At 48.6% G+C, this 22649-nt stretch overlaps 1 protein-coding gene across 4 annotated transcripts in view; it reads left to right on the forward strand.

Moving 5' to 3' along the window:
- Positions 1-22649, forward strand: part of EHMT1 (euchromatic histone lysine methyltransferase 1) — a 134303-nt gene that overhangs the window by 57473 nt on the left and 54181 nt on the right. For all 4 annotated transcript variants that reach the window (XM_063935867.1, XM_063935868.1, XM_063935870.1 and 1 more), the window contains exons 2-4: positions 10068-10137; positions 11555-12078; positions 15760-15931. In XM_063935867.1, the coding sequence (XP_063791937.1) occupies positions 10068-10137; positions 11555-12078; positions 15760-15931 (766 nt within the window). The remainder of the gene's footprint in view (positions 1-10067; positions 10138-11554; positions 12079-15759; positions 15932-22649) is intronic.

Below are 22649 nucleotides of genomic sequence, written 5' to 3' on the forward strand. Positions count from 1 at the left end.
GGAGGACAGCCAGCAGTACAGATCGGACGTTATGTGCAGAACTCATCATCCTCATCTCATCATTGACTATAGGCAGCAAAGGACCAGCAGCGGTCACTTACTAAAGCCGCTCGCATGCAGTTTTCCAACTTTCTGTCTGGCGCGGTGGAAGCGATGCATGCTGTCTGCCATTTTATTCGCTTGAGCTGCAGCGCATATTTGACGTGGTCATAGGAGAGACCTCTTTGCTAGGTCTGAGCTGCCAGATTGACATGGTGCCCATTTCATGAAATTATGTTTACTTTTAATGCTGGAAAAGAAATGGATCTGTAATAATTTGTTTATGAATTGGCTTATCTGGTGACTATGGTTTGGTGACACCTCCTTTGCAGGAGGCACTCTGCGCCTCATACTTTCATGATGTCATTGTTCTAGTGAGTTGAGAGCCTTCGTGTTGGCGAGCAGGTGACCGGTACCTCCGTACGGGGACTTAGACTACCCTATATGTTTAATGTCTTTGCCTCATATTACATTATGTATAAGTGCACACATATGTATGTACTAAGGGTTGAGCACCTGCCTGAATGTGAGCTAGTGTGTTGTTTCACAGGGAGAGGTGTGATATGCCGTCTGTGTGTTACCTTGGTGTCTAGAGGTGGGCTGCCGGAACCTTGTCACGATGACCCCTAAATGTCTCGCTGCCGGGAATTATACACAGACGTACCTGTTCTGTGCTTCCTTTCTTTGTTTCCATGAAGGAACTGTAGACTGGCGTATTGCTCTTCTATAATCTCACACTTGCAACACTCAGCGTTATTATATCATTTCATCTTTAACCCATTGGAATGTCTACTTGCTTGCAAGCCTGTTCCTCTGAGAAGCTCAGGCCCTTATTATAGGACAATAAAGCCTCTTGATGGGGTGCTGTAGGAGTGAACCTTAGTTTCTAGTTCATGTATGAGATTCTTTTCCCCTGACCAAGGTCATCTGGCCATATTTACAGAATGCAAAGCGCAGCGCCTGTGGTACGTGCTTGAGGTTCTACAAGTCTGATGACGTGTAGGCTACAGGAGCTACTGGAGGCCATGCCTTGAGAGGGGGGGGGGGGGGGCAGTTAACCTGGAGGGGGGGCTGCTGAGGAGATAAAATGTTTTGGTTTCGGTGTCCTGAATGCTTGTAAGCATTTTTAATTCCGCAAATGAAAGCCTCCTTTTTAAAAGGGAAGACAATCTATTGCAGAGGTCTATTCCTGTGATCCGATATGTGCAGACATTACTAGGCGATTGGGGTGTGACTGCAAAGCAAGTACGATGCCCAGTAATGACCTAATCCAAATTAGCCATGGTCGAGAAAGAATCTGGAAGACGAAGGCAGGTACCAGTATCAGCCAATACCTGTGGTCACCTTCCAGCTACACTGACAGGCGCCAGTCCTTGCTGTAAGTAACCTGGCCGCTGGACTAGAAGCTCTGTAGGTTACAAATAGTTCCGGCTTTACATTACATTACATTACGGAGTCTGTTGCTCTGCCCCTAACAGAATGGTGTCACCGAATGAGCTGACCTACAGGATCGTATTCAATATTCTGAGAGGCGTACTATCGAAAACTGCTGATCGGGCCACACGTAGAACAAGGCAGTTCCGTGGCAGTAGTCGGTGCCCTCCTAGTGAGTTGGTAGGTTGCGTTTTCGTCAATGCTGTAAGTAGGAGAAGGAGGCATCTCTCTGCTGCAACATTCAGTGGATTAGGTGTTCTGATCAATACACGTGTGATGTTCTAAGGCCACCATAAATGGTTGGTCGTTACCATGGGTCAGAGTTTAGGCATCTGTGGTTTCCCTGTGTAGGTTCAGCCATATGATACTGTGTGCTATAGGTCACTGTGCGTGTAGGAGAGAGTTTCCATCCCATGTCTGCAGGGCTACAGACGGTGGTCACAGGAGAAACCAGGAGAGAGTTTCCATCCCATGTCTGCAGGGCTACAGACGGTGGTCACAGGAGAAACCAGGCGTGCTCCAGCTAAATATTTCTATCTTCCAGAATATAGAGTTGTAATGGGTTTGGTTCTGGTAGCATTTTGTGCCGTGCCCCTAGGTCGTCAAACAGGTGTCCACCTTCTGGAATCATTACATTTAATAGGAATGCCTAATGTTCTTATATCTCAGGTTCTCATGACGTGTCTCAGTGGCGTATCACAGAACAGTGGCATCGTCTCTAGTGACCTATTTCCACAGTCCACATTCGGGCGCTTGAAAACATATGCTTAAACGTTTACGGTTTTTATTTTAATATTTAGAGAACCATGTTGTCCGTTAGCGAGATGCCATGTTGCGGCATTCAGCATTCAGCGCCTGGTTTGTTGACTTGTTCTCGCTCGGCAAATATACAGTGTTCCCGTGTGTGTACAGCGCTGTGCAAACTTTAAAAAGCAATAAATTAAATGTACCCTCCTCACCTTGGTGCCACTAGAGGTATGTTACCTTGCCATCTCTGCCGGTGATTGTATCGTCACCTATGTGTGGCACAGAATATGGCTGGAGAAGCTGGTAACCTGCAGGGGGTAGATTTACTAAGCGTTGGATTGGTTTTCTTCTGATTTACCGTCAAAGTTGCAGGAAAAAAACAGACTTTAGACGACAATAGACCATCAGACCGACTATCGATAAACCCGTATTTACTAACCATCGTCTTTCTATAACTGATAGAACCAGCAGAAAATAGGCAAAAATATAAATAGACTGCTAATTGGGCGACAAATTTGCCCAAGCTTCATCATGAAGCCTATCGGAAGTGGCAGAGGCACGGTAGGATATATGGCAGCAGCAGGGTCTGTCTGTGCTCACCACTTACCTGAGATAGGCAGCAGCCACCAGCTGTGTGACAGGGCCCAGCGGAAGTGTCCGTCCGTTTCTGTTGGATTTAAACTTCTCTGACTGCGGAAAGGGGGAAATCTGACGAGTTTAAGGCAGAAAATATAAAATGGACATTGTCGTTGGACTTCTATTTACACTCCAATACAGTAGTTTTCATTTGGTTTTCCAGTAATCCGTTGGTGATGTGCATTGGATTGCAATAGACAGCAAAACCAATTCTCAGTAAATTTACCCCAAGGTCTCTTGGACCTTGGGGTAAATTTGCAATAGAACGGCCGATCTATCGGCCAGTGTGTACCCAGCGTGAGAGGTTTGGACTATAGTCTAGGTCCGTTAGCTGGGACGGAGATACCAATCTGTTTCTCCAGCTACTTGGAACCTGAAGTAGCTCCCGTTTATTGTTCTAGTGTGCGGACATTTATGTAGGACATCCGCAGACCCCTCTACTGCTGCTTAGAAAATGAAAGCAACCATCTGCTGCGGTTATCCAAAGTGTGTTTAAAGCAACTTATAGTTGTATTCTGAGCTCCATCTGGTCCAGTGGGTGCCACGGGGCATCGGTGTAGAGCCACACACAGCAGTACCGGGCAAGTTGTTTGGTATATGTAAGTAAAATAACAGCACCTTGACAATCTCTGTGGGCGGTAACCATTTGTTAGCCACTCCCCTTGCCGCTTACGGCCTGTACTGATCCACCCTTTGCCAGTGTGCGGCGTGGCTGCTCTGCTGCCGTAGTCCTGCCATAAGGCGCCAAATGCAAACTGGGCAGGTATATTTTCCCGTCATTCGTTTTATTTTCTTATATTGCTGCTATGGAAAGTGAATGTTACCTCTCTCATGAATAGCTTTAGCCTGTGACACCGAGACGGTGCTAAGAGCCTTACTCGGGTTTGTTAGCAAACCGACAAGGGGGGGCAGATGTAACTTGTGCAGAGAGAGTTAGATTTGGCTGGGGGGTGTTCAAACTGAAATCTAAATTGCAGTGTAAAAATAAAGCAGCCAGTATTTCTCATACGTCCTAGAGGATGCTGGGGATGCTTCAAGAACCATGGGGTATAGACGGGATCCGCAGGAGACATGGGCACACTATAAGACTTTGAATGGGTGTGAATTGGCTCCTCCCTTTATGCCCCTCCCCCAGACTCCAGTTAGATTCTGTGCCCAGCGAGACTGGATGCACACTGAGGAGCTCTCCAGAGTTTCTCTGAAGAAGGCTTTATTTAGTTTTGTTATTTTCAGAGAGACCTGCTGGCTACAGGCTCCCTGCATCGTGGGACTGAGGGGAGAGAAGCAGACTACTTCTTCTGAGTTAAGGGCTCTGCTTCTTAGGCTACTGGACACCATTAGCTCCAGAGGGTTCGATCACTACAGTACGCCTAGCTGCTTGTTCCCAGAGCCGCGCCGTCGCCCACTCACAAAAGCCGGAAGATAGAAGCCGGGTGAGTATGAGAAGGCAGAAGACTTCAGTGACTGCAAAAGAGGTACCGCGCAGCGGGCGGCGCTGCACGCCATGCTCCCACGCTTATCACGGCACTGCAGGGGGTGGCGCCCTGGGCAGCATGAGACCTCAGATCAGACTGGCATGTATAGTAACAGTGCTCCGGGCACTAGTTCAGGGACCCCCGCCAGTATAATTAGTATTTTGAGCGGGACTGAAGCGCGCCATGTAGTGGCGTGGCTTAGCCGCACAGCTCGGACCAGCGCCATCTTCTTTCTCCTCAGAAGCTGCAGAGACGCTGGCCCTGTCCTCCGCACTGCTGTACAAGTAACAGGGTGAAAAACAGGGTGGGGGGGCACAGGCAATTTGGTGCTGATTGATTATATAAAAAGCGCTAACAGGGCTGGGCAGTCACCTTACTGGCCTCAGTACCGGGACAGGCGCTGGGTGTGAGCTAGCAGATCTCTCTCTGTGTCCCTCTTGCAGGCTTTATTGTGGGTCTGTCTCCTATAGCCCCGGTGTGCTTGTGGCTGTCGGTACGTGTGTGTCGACATGTCTGAGGCAAAATGCTCTTCCCAGGAGGAGGCTGGAGTGGGGACAGAAAATACTGTGAGAGTGGCTGTGTCGGCACCGCCGACGGATGATTGGGTGAAATATGTTGAGTGTTTTAAATGAAAATGTGACCAAATTGACTAAGAGATTTGATAAATCTGAGTTTAAGAACCAAACATGTAGAAAATCCATGGAAGATGCTTTGTCACAGACCCAGACCCCTTTGGGGTCACAGAAACGTGCATTTGCCCAGATAGTAGATACAGATACCGACACGGACTCTGATTCCAGTGTTGACTATAATGATGCCAGATTACATCCAAAACTGGCTAAGAGTATTCAGTACATGATTGTGGCGATAAAAGACGTATTACATATCACTGAGGACCCTGCTGTTCCTGATACTAGGGTCTGTATGTTTAAAGGAAAGAAACCTGAGGTAACGTTTCCCCCCTTGTCATGAACTGAACATACTTTTTAAAAAGGCATGGGGAAATCCGGACAAAAAGATTCAGGTTCCCAAAAGAATTCCAGTGGCATATCCGTTCCCCTCTGGGGACAGGGTAAGGTGGGAGTCAATCCCCACGGTAGACAAAGCTATAGCGCGTCTATCCAAAAAGGTGGCGCTTCTGTCTCCTGACACTGCAGCCCTAAAGGATCCTGCGGATTGTAAGCAGGAAAATACACTAAAATCCATTTATGTCACTACGGGGTCGCTTCTCAGGCCTGCCGTTGCTTCGGCATGGGTGAGTAGCGCTATTGAAAAGTGGGCAGATAACTTGTCATCTGAGGTAGTTTCCCTAGACAGGGATAGTGTACTTTTGACTCTGGGTCACATCAGGGACGCTGCAGCATATTTAAAGGAACTGTAAGGGATATTGGCCTTTTGGGTTCAAGGGCCAATGCCATGGCAGTCTCTGCAAGGAGAGCATTGTGGATTCATCAATGGAATGCTGATGCTGATTCTAAGAAGGCGATGGAGTCGTTACCGTTTAACGTTAAGGTCTTGTTTGGTGACGGCCTCACTGACCTGGTCTCTATGGCTACCGCGGGTAAGTCTTCCTTTTTACCTTATGTTCCTGCACAGCAGAAGAAATCGCCTCACTATCAGATGCAGTCCTTTCGCCCCAACAGATTCAAAAAAGGACGTGGGTCCTCCTTCCTTGCTGCGAGGGGGAGAGGAAGGGGAAAAAGGTCACAGGCTGTGGCAAGTTCCCAGGAGCAGAAGTCCTCCCCGGCTACTATCAAATCCACCGCATGACGCTGGGGCTCCTCTGCGGGAGTCCGCACCAGTGGGGGCACGTCTCAAGCTCTTCAGCCAGGTCTGGGTACACTCGGACCTGGATAGTAGACATTGTAACCCAGGTGTACAAGTTAGAGTTTCAAGACGTGCCCCCTCACCGATTTTTCAAATCGGCCTTGCCAGCTTCTCTTCCAGAAAGAGAGATAGTAAGCGCTGCGATACTAAAGTTGTGTCAAAATCAAGTGATTGTCACGGTACCCCGTCTCAGCAGGGGGAAGATTTTTATTCAAGCCTGTTCGTGGTCCCGAAGCCGAATGGCTCAGTCAGACCGATTCTAAACCTAAAATTACTCAATTTCTTTCTGAAAAGATTCAAGTTCAAAATGGAGTCTCTACGAGCAGTGATCTCCAGTCTGGAGGAGGGGGATTTTATGGTGTCGGTCGACATAAAAGATGCATACTTGCATGTCCCCATATATCCTCCACATCAGGCTTACCTGAGATTTGCGGTGCAGGGTTGTCATTACCAATTTCAGACGTTGCCGTTTGGTCTATCCACGGCTCCGAGGATTTTCACCAAAGTAGTGGCGGAAATTATGGTTCTCCTGCGCAAGCAGTGAATCACAATTATCCCGTACTTGGCCGATCTCCTCATAAAGGCGAGGCCCAAGGAGCAATTGTTGAAGAATGTTGCCCTTTCACTGACGATTCTGCAACAACGTGGTTGGCTCCTAAATTTGCCAAAATCACAGTTGGATCCAACGACACGGCTGTAGATTCCTGGGTATGATTCTGGATACTGATTTCTTCCAGTGGAAAAAGCTCTGGAAATACAGAACATGGTAAAACAGATTCTGAAACCGGCAAAGGTGTCCGTTCTTCGCTGCACTCGGTTGCTGGGGAAGAGGGTGTCGGCCTACGAGCCCATTCCGTATGGCAGGTTCCATGCCAGGGTGTTTCAGTGGAACCTGCTGGACCAGTGGTCCGGGTCTCACCTGGACATGCACCGGAAAATAATTCTATCTCCCAGGACCAGAATTTCACTTCTGTGGTGGCTGCACAGTTCTCCCCTTCTGGAAGGACGCAGGTTCGGGATTCAGGACTGGATCCTGGTGACCACAGATGCAAGCCTCCGAGGCTGGGGAGCAGTCACACAGGGAAGAAACTTTCAGGGAAAGTGGTCAAGCCAGGAAGCTTGTCTACACATAAACATTCTGGAATTAAGAGCCATATACAACGGCATACTGCAAGCAGAACATCTTCTTCAAGGTCTGCCGGTCTTGATTCAGTCAGACAACGTGACAGCAGTGGCGTACATAAACCGCCAAGGCGGAACGAAGAGCAGAGCGGCGATGGCCGAGGCCACGAAAATTCTTCGCTGGGTGGAAAAGCAGGCCAGCGCTCTGTCAGCGGTCTTCATTCCAGGAGTGGACAACTGGGAAGCAGACTTCCTCAGCAGACACGATCTCCATCCAGGAGAGTGGGGTCTTCATCAAGAGGTCTTTGCAGAAGTGACAAGTCGTTGGGGAGTTCCTCAAGTGGACATGATGGCGTCCCGCCTCAACAAGAAACTTCAGAGATATTGTTCCAGGTCAAGGGACCCTCAAGTGATAGCGGTGGACGCCCTAGTGACACCGTGGGTGTTTCAGTCGGTCTATGTGTTCCCTCCACTTCCACTCATTCTAAAGGTGATAAAAATTATAAGAAGAACAAGGGTTCAGGCGATCCTCATTGTTCCGGATTGGCCAAGAAGGGCCTGGTATCCAGATCTTCAGGAGTTGCTCATAGAAGATCCCTGGCCTCTTCCTCTTCGGGAGGACCTGTTACGACAGGGGCCGTGCGTGTATCAGGACTTACAGCGGCTGCGTTTGACGGCGTGGAGGTTGAACGCCAGATCCTAGCCCGAAAGGGTATTCCCAGTGAAGTCATTCCTACACTTCTTCAGGCTAGAAAAGAAGTAACGGCAAAGCATTACCACCGTATTTGGAGAAAATATGTCTCTTGGTGTGAATCCAAGAAGGCTCCTACGGAGGAATTTCACCTGGGGCGTTTGCTCCATTTCCTACAAGCAGGTGTGGATGCGGGTCTAAAGTTAGGCTCTATTAAAGTACAGATTTCGGCCTTGTCGATCTTTTTTCAAAGGGAATTGGCCTCTCTTCCAGAGGTTCAGACCTTCGTAAAAGGCGTGCTGCACATCCAACCTCCCTTTGTGCCCCCAGTGGCACCATGGGACCTTAATGTGGTGTTGCAATTCTTGCAATCACATTGGTTTGAACCTTTGCGCAAGGTTGAGTTAAAATTCCTTACTTGGAAAGTGGTCATGTTGTTGGCCTTGGCGTCTGCAAGGCGAGTGTCTGAGTTGGCGGCTTTGTCTCATAAAAGCCCCTACTTGATTTTCCATGCTGATAGAGCGGAGTTGAGAACTCGTCAACAATTTCTGCCAAAAGTGGTTTCATCATTTCATGTTAACCAGCCAATTGTGGTGCCAGTGGATACTGACGCCCTGGCAGAGTCAAAGTCTCTCGATGTGGTTAGAGCTTTGAAGATCTATGTCGCCAGAACGGCGCAGATTAGGAAAACAGAGGCTCTGTCTGTCCTGTGGGCTCCCAACAAGATTGGGGCTCCTGCTTCTAAGCAGACTATTGCGCGTTGGATCTGTAATACGATTCAGCAGGCTCATTCTATGGCAGGATTGCCGTTACCAAAATCGGTGAAAGCCCATTCTACCAGGAAGGTGGGCTCATCTTGGCCGGCTGCCCGAGGGGTCTCGGCGTTACAACTTTGCCGAGCTGCTACTTGGTCGGGATCAAACACCTTTGCAAAGTTTTACAAGTTTGATACCCTGGCTGAGGAGGACCTCCTGTTTGGTCAATCGGTGCTGCAGAGTCATCCGCACTCTCCTGCCCGTTCTAGAGCTTTGGTATAAACCCCATGGTTCTTGAAGCATCCCCAGCATCCTCTAGGACGTATGAGAAAATAGGATTTTAATACCTACCGGTAAATCCTTTTCTCTTAGTCCGTAGAGGATGCTGGACGCCCGTCCCAGTGCGGGCTGTATCTGCAGTTTGGTTGTAGTTACGCACATGTTGTGTTGAGTTCAGTCAGTTTGTGGCTGATGTTGGTCATGTTGTTGCATGCGTTGTTGTTGAATGCCATGTTGTACGGCGTGTTGGAGGTGTGAGCTGGTATGTATCTCACCTTAGTTTAAAATAATTAAATAAATCCTTTTCCTCAAAATGTCCGTCTCCCTGGGCACAGTTCCTATAACTGGAGTCTGGAGGAGGGGCATAGGGGGAGGAGCCAGTTCACACCCAGTCAAAGTCTTATAGTGTGCCCATGTCTCCTGCGGATTCCGTCTATACCCCATGGTCCTTACGGAGTCCCCAGCATCCTCTACGGACTAAGAGAAAAGGATTTACCGGTAGGTATTAAAATCCTATTTTACCCTGCACAGAAACAATATAACCCACCCAAATCTAACTCTCACTGCACATGTTACATCTCCCCTACCTGCGGTGCAGCATGGTTTTGCCCAGTTGCTTGCTTTTTTGGTTTGCTAACAAACCTGAATCACCCCACCCCCCCCCTTAAATTTTTGAATCGTCCGACTACATTATATCTGTGCGCAAGTTTTAAGTTGAATTCAGTGTAATTATTACATGCAAATGGCTCATGAAGATATTCTGTACTTGTCGCACAAAAACCCAGCCCTTTGTCTCAGGATTGTGTTGGAAGGTGATCTTCTTAGTACAATGTGCAAGTCTTTAAAATGTTATTTAACAATTTTCTAAAATGACTCATTGACAATGATCCAGATAATTTATTTTTGCTCCATTTTGTGTTAAATGCTGAATAATTCACATAACAGTGAAAATAACGTGTTTACATAAAAAGCCCTTTTTAGAATTCTTTATGAATGTTTGTAAATGCAGATCTGTGCCATGTACTGACAATATATGGATATATCTTCTTATTTCTCCTGCAGTGGATTGGCGCAAACAAGGTGGAGCCCAGGAAGGATCTGCTGAAAGATATCACCAACAGCAAGGAGGAAGGTAGGAGCCCACGCTTCTGTCATTGGGGGTCTCACTCGGCCACGTTGTAGCTGCACTTCCTGCCGTCTCCTTCTTATGATTTGTGCTAGCTGATTGACCTAGGCACAGGTGGTTTCACAGATTTGCAGGCATGTCCCCACATCAAACAAGTCATGTTTTCTAGTTTTCTTTTTGCATGAGGAATTAATCTTTCCTGGGTCCGTAATCATCCCATGTTTCCATAGACACAAATCCAGAAAACATGACCTGTTTGAGTTACTTGAGGATTAAAGCTGAAAACCCTTCTATTGATCTGGCCAGACACTAAACCAACTTTCATCCAACTGTTCAGCGTGTCTGCTTAGCTGAATGGGAGCTCCGTACACAATACCATGTTTATCATCAGAACACCCCACTCTGTGTGGGTGGGGGTGGGGGGTCCCTCCACTTTCCAACCAGAATTGATGATTTCCTCCCAGTGTGGTGGTTACCCCAAATTGAGAGAGAAAACCGCTATGAGATTCCGTTGAATTTAGGGTCACCAGCATTGGGCTTTGGCATCCTGTGGCCACAGAGGGGATTCCTTCAGTGTTTGCAAGCCTCAGGCCGGTTGATAACAAATCTGGCTGTTCCAGGGGAGTGGAGCCTGCAAAACCTTGCCTGCTGACCTCTGCCTGGATATAACCAGCCCTGGCATCCCTATCGCCATGTCTCTTCTCTGATACCCAAGGGCGGAGGGTGCAGATATAATAATTGGTTACATTTAGGGAAAATTTACTTTATATCCAATGATCTCCAGGTCCCAGCATGGGTCCGGCTGCCAAAAATGGCTACCAGGGTTTTCTCCCACCTGTAAAACCACAAGTGCCAACTTGCCCTGCCAGCTGGGACCTGTAGTTTGCCAAAAATAATTACAAACAACACAAAGCCCAGTACTGGTTGCCTACATATCGGACAGGACCCCACGCATGCCCCCTGATATTGTGGTAGCCAGCACAGTACTGCAAGCCCCTGGATGGTTGTAACATACTGGAGCAAGTGGACAGTGTCTGCCTTAAGCCTTAATTCAGTCGTTGGGGGGGGGGGGGGGGAGTGTCCAACTACCCAGACCCCCCCCCCCTTCCCCATAGTCATCGAGCTACGTTATTGTTCTAGTGTGTTGACATGTATATAGGACATCTATATGTGACCACTTTGTGTGTGCAGTCATCATTCACCACATTGATGGGGTACTCATTGAATGACTGGATCCGCCCAGTCTTCCCTCTGACCACATTATAAATGCAGAAACTTTTTCTTTCTGTCATCCCATCTTTTCCTCCAGATTATTCTTGCACCTTTACACTTGTACTTGTGGAGGTGACTTGTAGTTCTTTCACTCAAAGAAACTGGTTTCTGCGGAATGATCGTCCCTAACGTGTTAATGGTTATTTTCCAGTGACTGATGCCATGGCTGGGGATGAAAATTTGCCTGAGAAACTCGGCGACCCCAATGGGGCTTGTGAGAGGAATGACTCGAAGGACCACCCGCTTTCCACGCACGGCGCACAGGACAGCGCAAAACTCCTACAGGACCCTAATTACAAAACCTGCTGGGTGGCCGAGAACGGGGTCTGTGAAAGAGGAGACACCCGTCAACACCCCTTGAAAATGAACAATCCCATGCAGACTTCTGTAATGGGGAGCAACGGGTATATTTTAAGCAAATCCGTTCCCCTTCAACAGCCTTTACGGACCTCTAGCTCCTCCCCGCTAAGCGGCCACGCCGCAAAGACTCTGCCCGGAGCTTCTCTCAAAGCCAAGGCGGCCTCAACTGTATACGTCCCACCAGCCCCATCGCCTGCACCGCCAGAGGTGGGAGACCAGATCAAAGACGAGAGCCCAAAGCTGACAGAACCTTCTGTATCGGACATAAAAATTCACAGGGCGCGGAAAACCCTCCCTAAGAGCGGCTGCGATTCGGTAAGAGGATGCGCACAGGGGGGAGAAGTAGAAGATGCTTATTTTGGGGAAAATAACAAATGTATAAATCTGGTGTACAGAGGAGAACAGACGGGGCGCAGGGCATGATCAATGCCGGAATAGGTACTAATTGCAGGAGGAGGCGTCATCGCTGAGTCAGGGGGCAGAACAGGTTTGCGTGGTGGGATCCTCCGATCAAGTAAGAGGATCTTCCTCTAGTATTTATGGGGTTGTTGTATCCAGCAGTGAAAAGAGTTCAGAAGTTGCCCTTAGCAACCAATTAGCTTTGAGGTAGCATTTATCAAGTATATTCTATAAAAATGATAAAAGCTGATTAGTTGCTATGGGCAACTTCTGCAATGATCCACTCTTGTTACTGCTTGATATATCCCTCCCTAAATAATGGATCCACGTGCCAGGTGTCCGCTCCCCAGTTTATTAATTATAAGCAGGAGAACCAGAGAGCCTTGCCACCCTTTACAGGGTATAACGCCATTTGACGTGATGTGACGGAGGTGGTGAGACCCCTTCCTTACATCTGGTTTCCTACCAAGAGCTGCGTCAGCTGGTGTTATATGCCGTTACGTGCGTTTAAAGGCTCTGTAAAGATGGAGGAGCCGTGGCTACGACGGCAGACCTGGATCAGCAAATGTCTAGTCTGACCAGCGTGTACTCAGAAGTGTTCTTAGTAATCTATAACCAGTGTATGTTTTATTTCATTATAGCCCTTGTCTCTTGCACATGTAGGCGTTCAACCTATCCGCTTTCCTTCTGTCACCCGGCTTTCATCTTCTTACGTCTCTTGTTGCTTTTTTTTTTTTTAAACCATCGTGTTGAGATTTTATTGCTCGTTTGGGTCATTGTAGATTTGGCGGCATCACCTGTGCAGCTCACAGTGATGGGGCAAATCCTGGTGCCCTCCGCCAGTATCTGCCTGCGGCCATTGGGCAGCGGGTAAAGAGATCGGGTCATTGGGAGGTAGGTGGCCCCAGTCTATTAGGCTGCAGCTTGACCCTGTGTAGAAATTGAGACCGTATAACACCAATCCCACTGTGTATACAGTATAACCATCTCTCTACCAGTACTGTTTACGAGACTTTGGGGTCTATTTACTAAGCCTTGGATGAAGATAAATTGCACAGTGATAAAGTACCAACCAATCAGCTCCTAACTGCCGTGCCACAGGCTGTGTTTGAAAAATGACAGGTAAGAGCTGATTGGCGGATACTTTATCTCTCTCCATGGCTTAGTAAATAGACCCCAGAGTGTGTTGGGTGTAATTCATGTATATTACATTTATTTACACCTTCAGTGTGGTTGGAAGAAATATCCTATGGGGAAATTGTTTCTCCATGACAAAACTTGGTATAACTTTGTAAGTTACTAATACCCCTGTTCCACTGTCTATAAAATGCTGGGGTATTTGCACATGAACGCGCATCCACCTGGGATTTAGGTGGTCATTCCGAGTTGATCGCTCGCTAGCAGTTTTTAGCAGCTGTGCAAACGCTAAGCCGCCGCCCACTGGGAGTGTATCTTAGCTTAGCAGAAGTGCGAACGAAAGGATCGCAGAGCGGCTACAAAGTTTTTTTTGTGCAGCTTCAGAGTAGCTTCAGACTTTTCAGTTCCTGTTTTGACGTCACACACCCGCCCAGCGTTCGCCCAGCCACGCCTGCGTTTTTCCTGACACGCCTGCGTTTTTCTGAACACTCCCTGAAAACGGTCAGTTGACACCCAGAAACGCCCACTTCACGTCAATCACTCTGCGGCCACCAGTGCGACTGAAATGCATCGCTAGACCCTGTGTGAAACTGCATAGTTCATTGTGCCCGGACGTCGCGCGTGCACATTGCGCAGAAGTGCCGTTTTTTAGCCTGATCGCTGCGCTGCGAACAAATGCAGCTAGCGATCAACTCGGAATGACCCCCTTGGTGTCAGTGGAAAAACAAATTACCCCCAACCCTGCTCTTTACCCAGGCGAGCGCTGAGACTTGGGAATTTGCCAGCTTGATTGACCGGCAATTTCACGGGTCGGCAGTGGAAAGAGGTTTAAGTGTAATACCCCTTTCACACCGCACAAATAACTCGGTATCGACCCGGCAATTCAACCCGGGAATAAAGCAGTGTTGTTCCCGGGTTGAATACCGGGTCAATGGCAGCGTACCGGGACCCGTTCATTACAACAGGACGAGGCGGCACGGAGATGATCTCACCTCCCAGCACCGCCCCCCGCTGCTATGGCAACCCACCCGTCATATTGCTGGGTCGGGGAAGCCAGCAGCAGTATCCAATGCCAGATTCCACCCGGGAAGGACCCGTTTCCAGTTCCCGGATGGGATCCGGCATTGGCGGTGTGAAAGGGGTATTACAAGTTTTATCTTTTTATGTTTGGAGTGAATGGTTTTGTTAGGAGAAGCCTAGGAGAGCCGTTCCCTCCACTCCCACCCACCCTGTATATAGTATACCATACCGCCAGTCAGCAGGATCTAGCGTTCCCTATAGTCCTCCATGGCGTTCCTGCGGCCTACAGCTACAGATGAGTAAAAGTGGATTACCGTCTGTTTTGCATGTGTAATGTTGCGTTGTATGGTTCCGTTCCTGCCGGCAGCGTTCATATTACTGCAACCTAAGTGTTATTGTAGCTCATTAGTTTCTCCCAGCCTCTAATTCAGTTTCCTCCTCTGTAACCCAGGGAAAGTACACACAGCGACTGAGCGAAGCAAGGGAGAGACGTAAACGTGGATTGAACTATTCTGTCTGCTGCCGACTTTTTATTACAGCTTAGGACAGTGGTTCCCAAACTGGGTGCTATAGCACCATGGGGTGCCTCGGGCACTTGCAGGGTGCTTTGTGCTGGTGGTACACGACCAATTAAAATTGTATATTGTTAGACTTCCCATAACGTCCCTTTAAACTGGGACACTTATGAATTACACAGGTTATGTGGCTGGCTGACTTCAAGCCTGCACTTCACCTGGTTCTAATCAGCCACAGAACCTGTGTAATTTATGAGTGTCCCGGTTTAAAGGGACAGTGTGGTAAGCCTATATATGGTCCGTGTAATAGGGAAAACCAGTGCTTATGACTTCCCATCATAACGTATGTGGACAAACAGAAGTGAATCCTGTCCCTCATCACGTCACTGAAGCTAAGAATGACATAAACACAATTTACTTAATTTAATATGTGTTTCTACATTTCAGAATCTTTTTTCCATAGTGGGTGCCGGGAAAAACATTCTGATACTCTACTCTGGCGTGTCGTGATTCAAAAAAGTTTGGGAACCACTGGCTTAAGGAAATGAAAGCGTAAATCACAAACAGCCGGTCGCTGATGATAGTAGAGAAACAAGTTCTATGACTGTTACGCCCTGTTTATTAATCTTCCGTCATGTAACATAGTAGGTCTGTTAGCTGGGAGACTGCAAGCTCATCAGCTAGAGGTTATTAAATGCTAGCGTGCTGTCTAGATGAGATTTTAGCCAATAAAATAACAATTGCACGCTGTCTGCATCATCACGTAGTCCCTTCCAATCAGAAACCCCGCTAGTCTGACAGGTCCTGAGTATAATGACCGTTTGGGGCCTGTACTGTATATCATCTATCCATTCTGCAGTAACACAGGCCTCACTAGGCTTAAGCAAAGTCTTTGCGATAATCCTCAGTGTCTCTTGTCTTGAAGCCCGAGAATAACGACCCCAACGATCTGCCAGAGCAAACCGAAACCAAGGACGACAGTGCCCCCAAAAACGGTGTGGAAGGTGGGAAACAGCCGCTGGTGTCTCCGTCATCCACGTTACAAGAGCTGCTACCTCAGGGTCAGAGCGGTGTCACATCTGCAAAGCCTCAATCAGGTAAGAGCGTCCATCCTGCGGCCTAATCGGGGCGAGCGCGCTGTGCCTCGGTCATGCCTCATCACTGTGTTACTGAGGCCCTTTGGGCCTAATTCATGGTTGATTGCAAAACAACATTTCTCTAACGTCCTAAGTGGATGCTGGGACTCCGTAAGGACCATGGGGATTAGCGGCCCTGCAGGAGACTGGGCACAACTATAAAGAAAGCTTTTTAGACTACTGGTGTGCACTGGCTCCTCCCACTAAGACCCTCCTCCAGACTTCAGTTAGATTCTTGTGCCCGGCTGAGCTGGATGCACACTAGGGGCTCTCCTGAGCACCTAGAAAGAAAGTATATTTAGGTTTTTTATTTTACAGTGAGATCTGCTGGCAACAGACTCACTGCAGCGAGGGACTAAGGGGAGAAGAAGCGAACCTACCTAACAGGTGGTAGTTTGGGCTTCTTAGACTACTGGACACCATTAGCTCCAGAGGGATCGACCGCAGGACCCGACCTTGGTGTTCGTTCCCGAAGCCGCGCCGCCGTCCCCCTTACAGAGCCAGAAGCAACGAAGAGGTCCGGAAAATCGGCGACAGAAGAATTCGGTCTTCACCAAGGTAGCGCACAGCACTGCAGCTGTGCGCCATTGCTCCTCATGTACACCTCACACTCTGGTCACTGATGGGTGCAGGGCGCTGGGGGGGGGCGCCCTGAGGGCAATATATGACACCTTGGCTGGCAAATCTACATCATATATAGTCCTAGAGGCTATATAGATGTAAAATTACCCCTGCCAGTATTCCAGAAAAAGCGGGAGAAAGTCCGCCAAAAAAGGGGCGGGGCTTCTCCCTCAGCACACTGGCGCCATTTTTCCCTCACAGTTCCGCTGGAAGGAAGCTCCCTGGCTCTCCCCTGCAGTCTGAACACTACAGAAGGGTAAAAAAGAGAGGGGGGGCACTAAATTTAGGCGCAGTATAGATAATATATATATGATATATATAAAAAAGCAGCTATAAGGGAAAACACTCATTTATAGTGGGATCCCTGTGTTATATAGCGGTGTGTGCTGGCATACTCTCTCTCTGTCTCCCCAAAGGGCTTTGTGGGGTCCTGTCCCTTGTCAGAGCATTCCCTGTGTGTTTGCGGTGTGTCGGTACGGCTGTGTCGACATGTTTGATGAGGAGGCTTATGTGGAGGCGGAGCAAATGCCTGTAAACGTGATGTCACCCCCTGCGGGGTCGACACCTGAGTGGATGGTGCTGTGGAAGGAATTACGCGACAGTGTCGACTCCTTGCATAAAAGGTTTGACGACATACCTAATGTGGGACAGCCGGCTTCTCAGCCTGTGCCTGCCCAGGCGTCTCAAAAGCCATCAGGGGCTCTAAAACGCCCGCTACCTCAGATGGCAGACACAGATGTCGACACGGATACTGACTCCAGTGTCGACGACAATGAGACTAATGTAACTTCCAGTAGGGCCACACGTTACATGATTGAGGCAATGAAAAATGTGTTGCACATTTCTGATGTTACCCCCTGGTACCACAAAAAAGGGTATTATGTTTGGAGAGAAAAAACTACCAGTAGCTTTTCCTCCATCTGAAGAGTTAAATGAAGTGTGTGAAGAAGCGTGGGCTTCCCCTGATAAAAAGCTGGTAATTTCTAAGAGGTTACTAATGGCGTACCCTTTCCCGCCAGAGGATAGGTCACGCTGGGAAACATCCCCTAGGGTGGATAAAGCGCTCACACGCTTGTCAAAGAAGGTGGCACTACCGTCTCCGGATACGGCCGCCCTGAAGGAATCTGCTGATAGAAAGCAGGAGGCTATCCTGAAATCTATATATACACACACAGGTGTTATTATACTGAGACCGGCTATTGGGGGTCATTCCGAGTTGTTCGCTCGCAAGTGAATTTTAGCAGATTTGCTCATGCTAAGCCGCCGCCTACTGGGAGTGAATCTTAGCATCTTAAAATTGCGAACGATGTATTCGCAATATTGCGATTACACACCTCGTAGCAGTTTCTGAGTAGCTTCAGACTTACTCGGCATCTGCGATCATTTCACTGCTTGTCGTTCCTGGTTTGACGTCACAAACACACCCAGCGTTCGCCCAGACACTCCCCCGTTTCTCCAGCCACTCCTGCGTTTTTTCCGGAAACGGTAGCGTTTTTTCCCACACGCCCATAAAACGGCCTGTTTCCGCCCAGTAACACCCATTTCCTGTCAATCACATTACGATCTCCAGAACGATGAAAATGCCGTGAGTAAAATTCCAAAGTGCATAGCAAATTTATTTGGCACAGTCGCAGTGCGGACATTGAGCATTAAGCGGAAAATCGCTGCGATGCGAAGATTTTTACCGAGCGAACAACTCGGAATGACCCCCATTGCTTCAGCCTGGATGTGCAGTGCTGCTGCTGTGTGGTCAGATTCCCTGTCAGAAAATATAGATACCCTAGACAGGGACACTATATTGCTAAACGTAGAGCATATAAAAGACGCACTTTTATACATGAGGGATGCACAGAGGGATATTTGCCGTCTGGCATCCAAAATTAGTGCAATGTCCATTTCTGCCAGGAGAGGGTTATGGACTCGGCAGTGGACAGGAGATGCAGATTCCAAACGACACATGGAAGTTCTGCCTTATAAGGGTGAGGAGTTGTTCGGGGATGGTCTCTCGGACCTCGTTTCCACAGCAACAGCTGGGAAGTCTACATTTTTACCCCATGTTCCCTCACAACCAAAGAAAGCACCGTATTATCAGGTACAGTCCTTTCGGCCCAATAGGGGCAAGCGGGTTAAAGGCGCGTCCTTTCTGCCCAGAGGCAGAGGTAGGGGAAAGAAGCTGCAGCATACAGCCAGTTCCCAGGAGCAAAAGTCCTCCCCCGCTTCCTCTAAGTCCACAGCATGACGCTGGGGCTTCACAGGCGGAGCCAGGTACGGTGGGGGCCCGTCTCAAATATTTCAGCAATCAGTGGGCTCGCTCACGGGTGGATCCCTGGATCCTTCAAGTAGTATCTCAGGGGTACAAGCTGGAATTCGAGACGTCTCCCCCCCGCCGTTTCCTCAAATCTGCCTTGCCAACCACTCCCTCAGGCAGGGAGGCAGTGTTACAGGCAATTCACAAGCTGTATTCACAACAAGTGATAGTAAAGGTGCCCCTACTTCAACAAGGAAGGGGTTACTATTCCACAATGTTTATGGTACCGAAACCGGACGGTTCGGTGAGACCCATTTTAAATTTGAAATCCTTGAACACATATATAAAAAAATTCAAGTTCAAGATGGAATCGCTCAGGGCGGTTATTGCAAGCCTGGACGAGGGGGATTACATGGTATCACTGGACATCAAGGATGCTTACCTGCATGTCCCCATTTACTATCCTCACCAGGAGTACCTCAGATTTGTGGTACAGGATTGTCATTACCAATTCCAGACGTTGCCGTTCGGTCTATCCACGGCTCCGAGGGTCTTTACCAAGGTAATGGCCGAAATGATGATGATGCTCCTTCGAAAGAAGGGAGTTTTAATTATCCCGTACTTGGACGATCTCCTGATAAAGGCGAGGTCCAGAGAGCAGTTGTTGGTCGGGGTAGCACTATCTCGGGAAGTGCTACAACAGCACGGCTGGATTCTAAACATTCCAAAGTCACAGCTGGTCCCTACGACACGTCTGCTGTTCCTAGGGATGGTTCTGGACACAGAACAGAGAAAAGAGTTTCTCCCGGAGGAGAAGGCCAAGGAGCTGTCATCTCTAGTCAGAGGCCTCCTAAAACCAAAACAGGTGTCGGTGCATCACTGCACGCGGATCCTGGGAAAAATGGTAGCTTCCTACGAAGCGATTCCATTCGGCAGGTTTCATGCAAGAACATTTCAGTGGGACCTGTTGGACAAGTGGTCCGGATCGCATCTTCAGATGCATCGTCTGATAACCCTGTCTCCAAGGACAAGGGTGTCTCTGCTGTGGTGGCTGCAGAGTGCTCATCTTCAAGAGGGCCGCAGATTCGGCATACAGGACTGGGTCCTGGTGACCACGGATGCCAGCCTTCGAGGCTGGGGAGCAGTCACACAGGGAAGAAACTTCCAAGGACTATGGTCAAGTCAGGAGACTTCCCTGCACATAAATATTCTGGAACTGATGGCCATTTACAATGCCCTAAGTCAGGCAAAACCCCTGCTTTAAAACCAGCCGGTACTGATCCAGTCAGACAACATCACGGCAGTCGCCCATGTAAATCGACAGGGCGGCACGAAAAGCAGGACGGCAATGGCAGAAGCCACAAGGATTCTCCGATGGGCGGAAAATCACGTGTTAGCACTGTCAGCAGTGTTCATTCCGGGAGTGGACAACTGGGAAGCAGACTTCCTCAGCAGGCACGACCTCCACCCGGGAGAGTGGGGACTTCATCCAGAAGTCTTTCAAATGATTGTAAACCGTTGGAAAAAACCACAGGTGGACATGATGGCGTCCCGCCTAAACAAAAAGCTAGAAAAATATTGCGCCAGGTCGAGAGACCCGCAGGCGATAGCTGTGGACGCTCTAGTAACACCGTGGGTGTACCGATCGGTTTATGTGTTCCCTCCTCTTCCTCTCATACCAAAGGTACTGAGGATAATAAGGAGAAGAGGAGTAAGAACTATACTCATTGTTCCGGATTGGCCAAGAAGAGCTTGGTACCCGGAACTTCAAGAAATGATGTCAGAGGACCCATGGCCTCTACCGCTCAGACAAGACCTGCTGCAGCAGGGGCCCTGTCTATTCCAAGACTTACCGCGGCTGCGTTTGACGGCATGGCGGTTGAACACCGGATCCTGAAGGAAAAGGGCATTCCGGAGGAAGTCATTCCTACGCTGATTAAAGCTGGGAAAGAAGTAACCGCAAACCATTATCACCGCATATGGCGAAAATATGTTGCGTGGTGTGAGGCCAGGAAGGCCCCAACGGAGGAATTTCAGCTGGGCCGTTTCCTGCACTTCCTACAGTCAGGGGTGACTATGGGCCTTAAAATGGGTTCCATTAAGGTCCAGATTTCGGCTCTATCGATTTTCTTCCGGAGAGAACTGGCTTCACTACCTGAAGTTCAGACTTTTGTTAAGGGAGTGCTGCATATTCATCCCCCTTTTGTGCCTCCAGTGGCACCTTGGGATCTCAACGTGGTGTTGGATTTCCTAAAGTCACATTGGTTTGAGCCACTGAAAACCGTGGATTTGAAATATCTCACGTGGAAAGTGGTCATGTTGTTGGCCTTGGCTTCGCCAGGCGTGTATCAGAATTGGCGGCTTTGTCATGTAAAAGCCCTTATCTGATTTTCCATATGGATAGGGCAGAATTGAGGACTCGTCCCCAGTTTCTCCCCAAAGTGGTATCAGCTTTTCATCTGAACCAACCTATCGTGGTGCCTGCGGCTACAAATGACTTGGAGGCTTCCAAGTTGTTGGATGTAGTCAGGGCCCTAAAAATCTATGTTTCCAGGACAGCTGGAGTCAGAAAGACTGACTCGCTCTTTATCCTGTATGCGCCCAACAAGTTGGGTGCACCTGCTTCAAAGCAGACTATTGCTCGCTGGATCTGTAGTACGATTCAGCTTGCACATTCTGCGGCTGGACTGCCGCATCCTAAATCAGTAAAAGCCCATTCCACGAGGAAGGTGGGCTCTTCTTGGGCGGCTGCCCGAGGGGTCTCGGCTTTACAACTTTGCCGAGCAGCTACTTGGTCGGGGTCAAACACGTTTGCTAAATTCTACAAGTTTGACACCCTGGCTGAGGAGGACCTAGAGTTTGCCCATTCGGTGCTGCAGAGTCATCCGCACTCTCCCGCCCGTTTGGGAGCTTTGGTATAATCCCCATGGTCCTTACAGAGTCCCAGCATCCACTTAGGACGTTAGAGAAAATAAGAATTTACTCACCGGTAATTCTATTTCTCATAGTCCGTAGTGGATGCTGGGCGCCCATCCCAAGTGCGGATTGTCTGCAATACTTGTATATAGTTATTGCCTAACTAAAGGGTTATTGTTGAGCCATCTGTTGAGAGGCTCAGTTATATTTCATACTGTTAACTGGGTATATTATCACGAGTTATACGGTGTGATTGGTGTGGCTGGTATGAGTCTTACCCGGGATTCAAAATCCTTCCTTATTGTGTCAGCTCTTCCGGGCACAGTATCCTAACTGAAGTCTGGAGGAGGGTCTTAGTGGGAGGAGCCAGTGCACACCAGTAGTCTAAAAGCTTACTTTATAGTTGTGCCCAGTCTCCTGCGGAGCCGCTAATCCCCATGGTCCTTACGGAGTCCCAGCATCCACTACGGACTACGAGAAATAGAATTACCGGTGAGTAAATTCTTATTTTTCCTCTAATGGGCAAAACCATGCTGCACTGCAGGTGGGGAAGCTGTAACATGTGCAGAGAGAGTTAGATTTGGGTGGGGGGTGTTCAAACTGAAATCTAAATTGCAGTGTAAAAATAATGCAGCCAGTATTTACCCTGCACAGAAACAATATAACCCACCCAAATCTAACTCTCTCTGCACATGTTACATCTGCCCCACCTGCAGTGCACATGGTTTTTCCCATCAGAGAAATATGTTGCATCTCTCTCGCCTGCCACTGTTTGTACAGATGGAATAATGATTATACGCCCTATAGTCAGAGCTACGAAGTGCGTAAAGCAGTTACATGAAAGGTGGAAGAGGAAATGGGACATGTCATGTGATATATGTGATTTTATTCAGT

The sequence above is a fragment of the Pseudophryne corroboree genome, chromosome 8 (genome assembly GCF_028390025.1).
Source record: "Pseudophryne corroboree isolate aPseCor3 chromosome 8, aPseCor3.hap2, whole genome shotgun sequence".
Classification (NCBI taxonomy): domain Eukaryota; kingdom Metazoa; phylum Chordata; class Amphibia; order Anura; family Myobatrachidae; genus Pseudophryne; species Pseudophryne corroboree.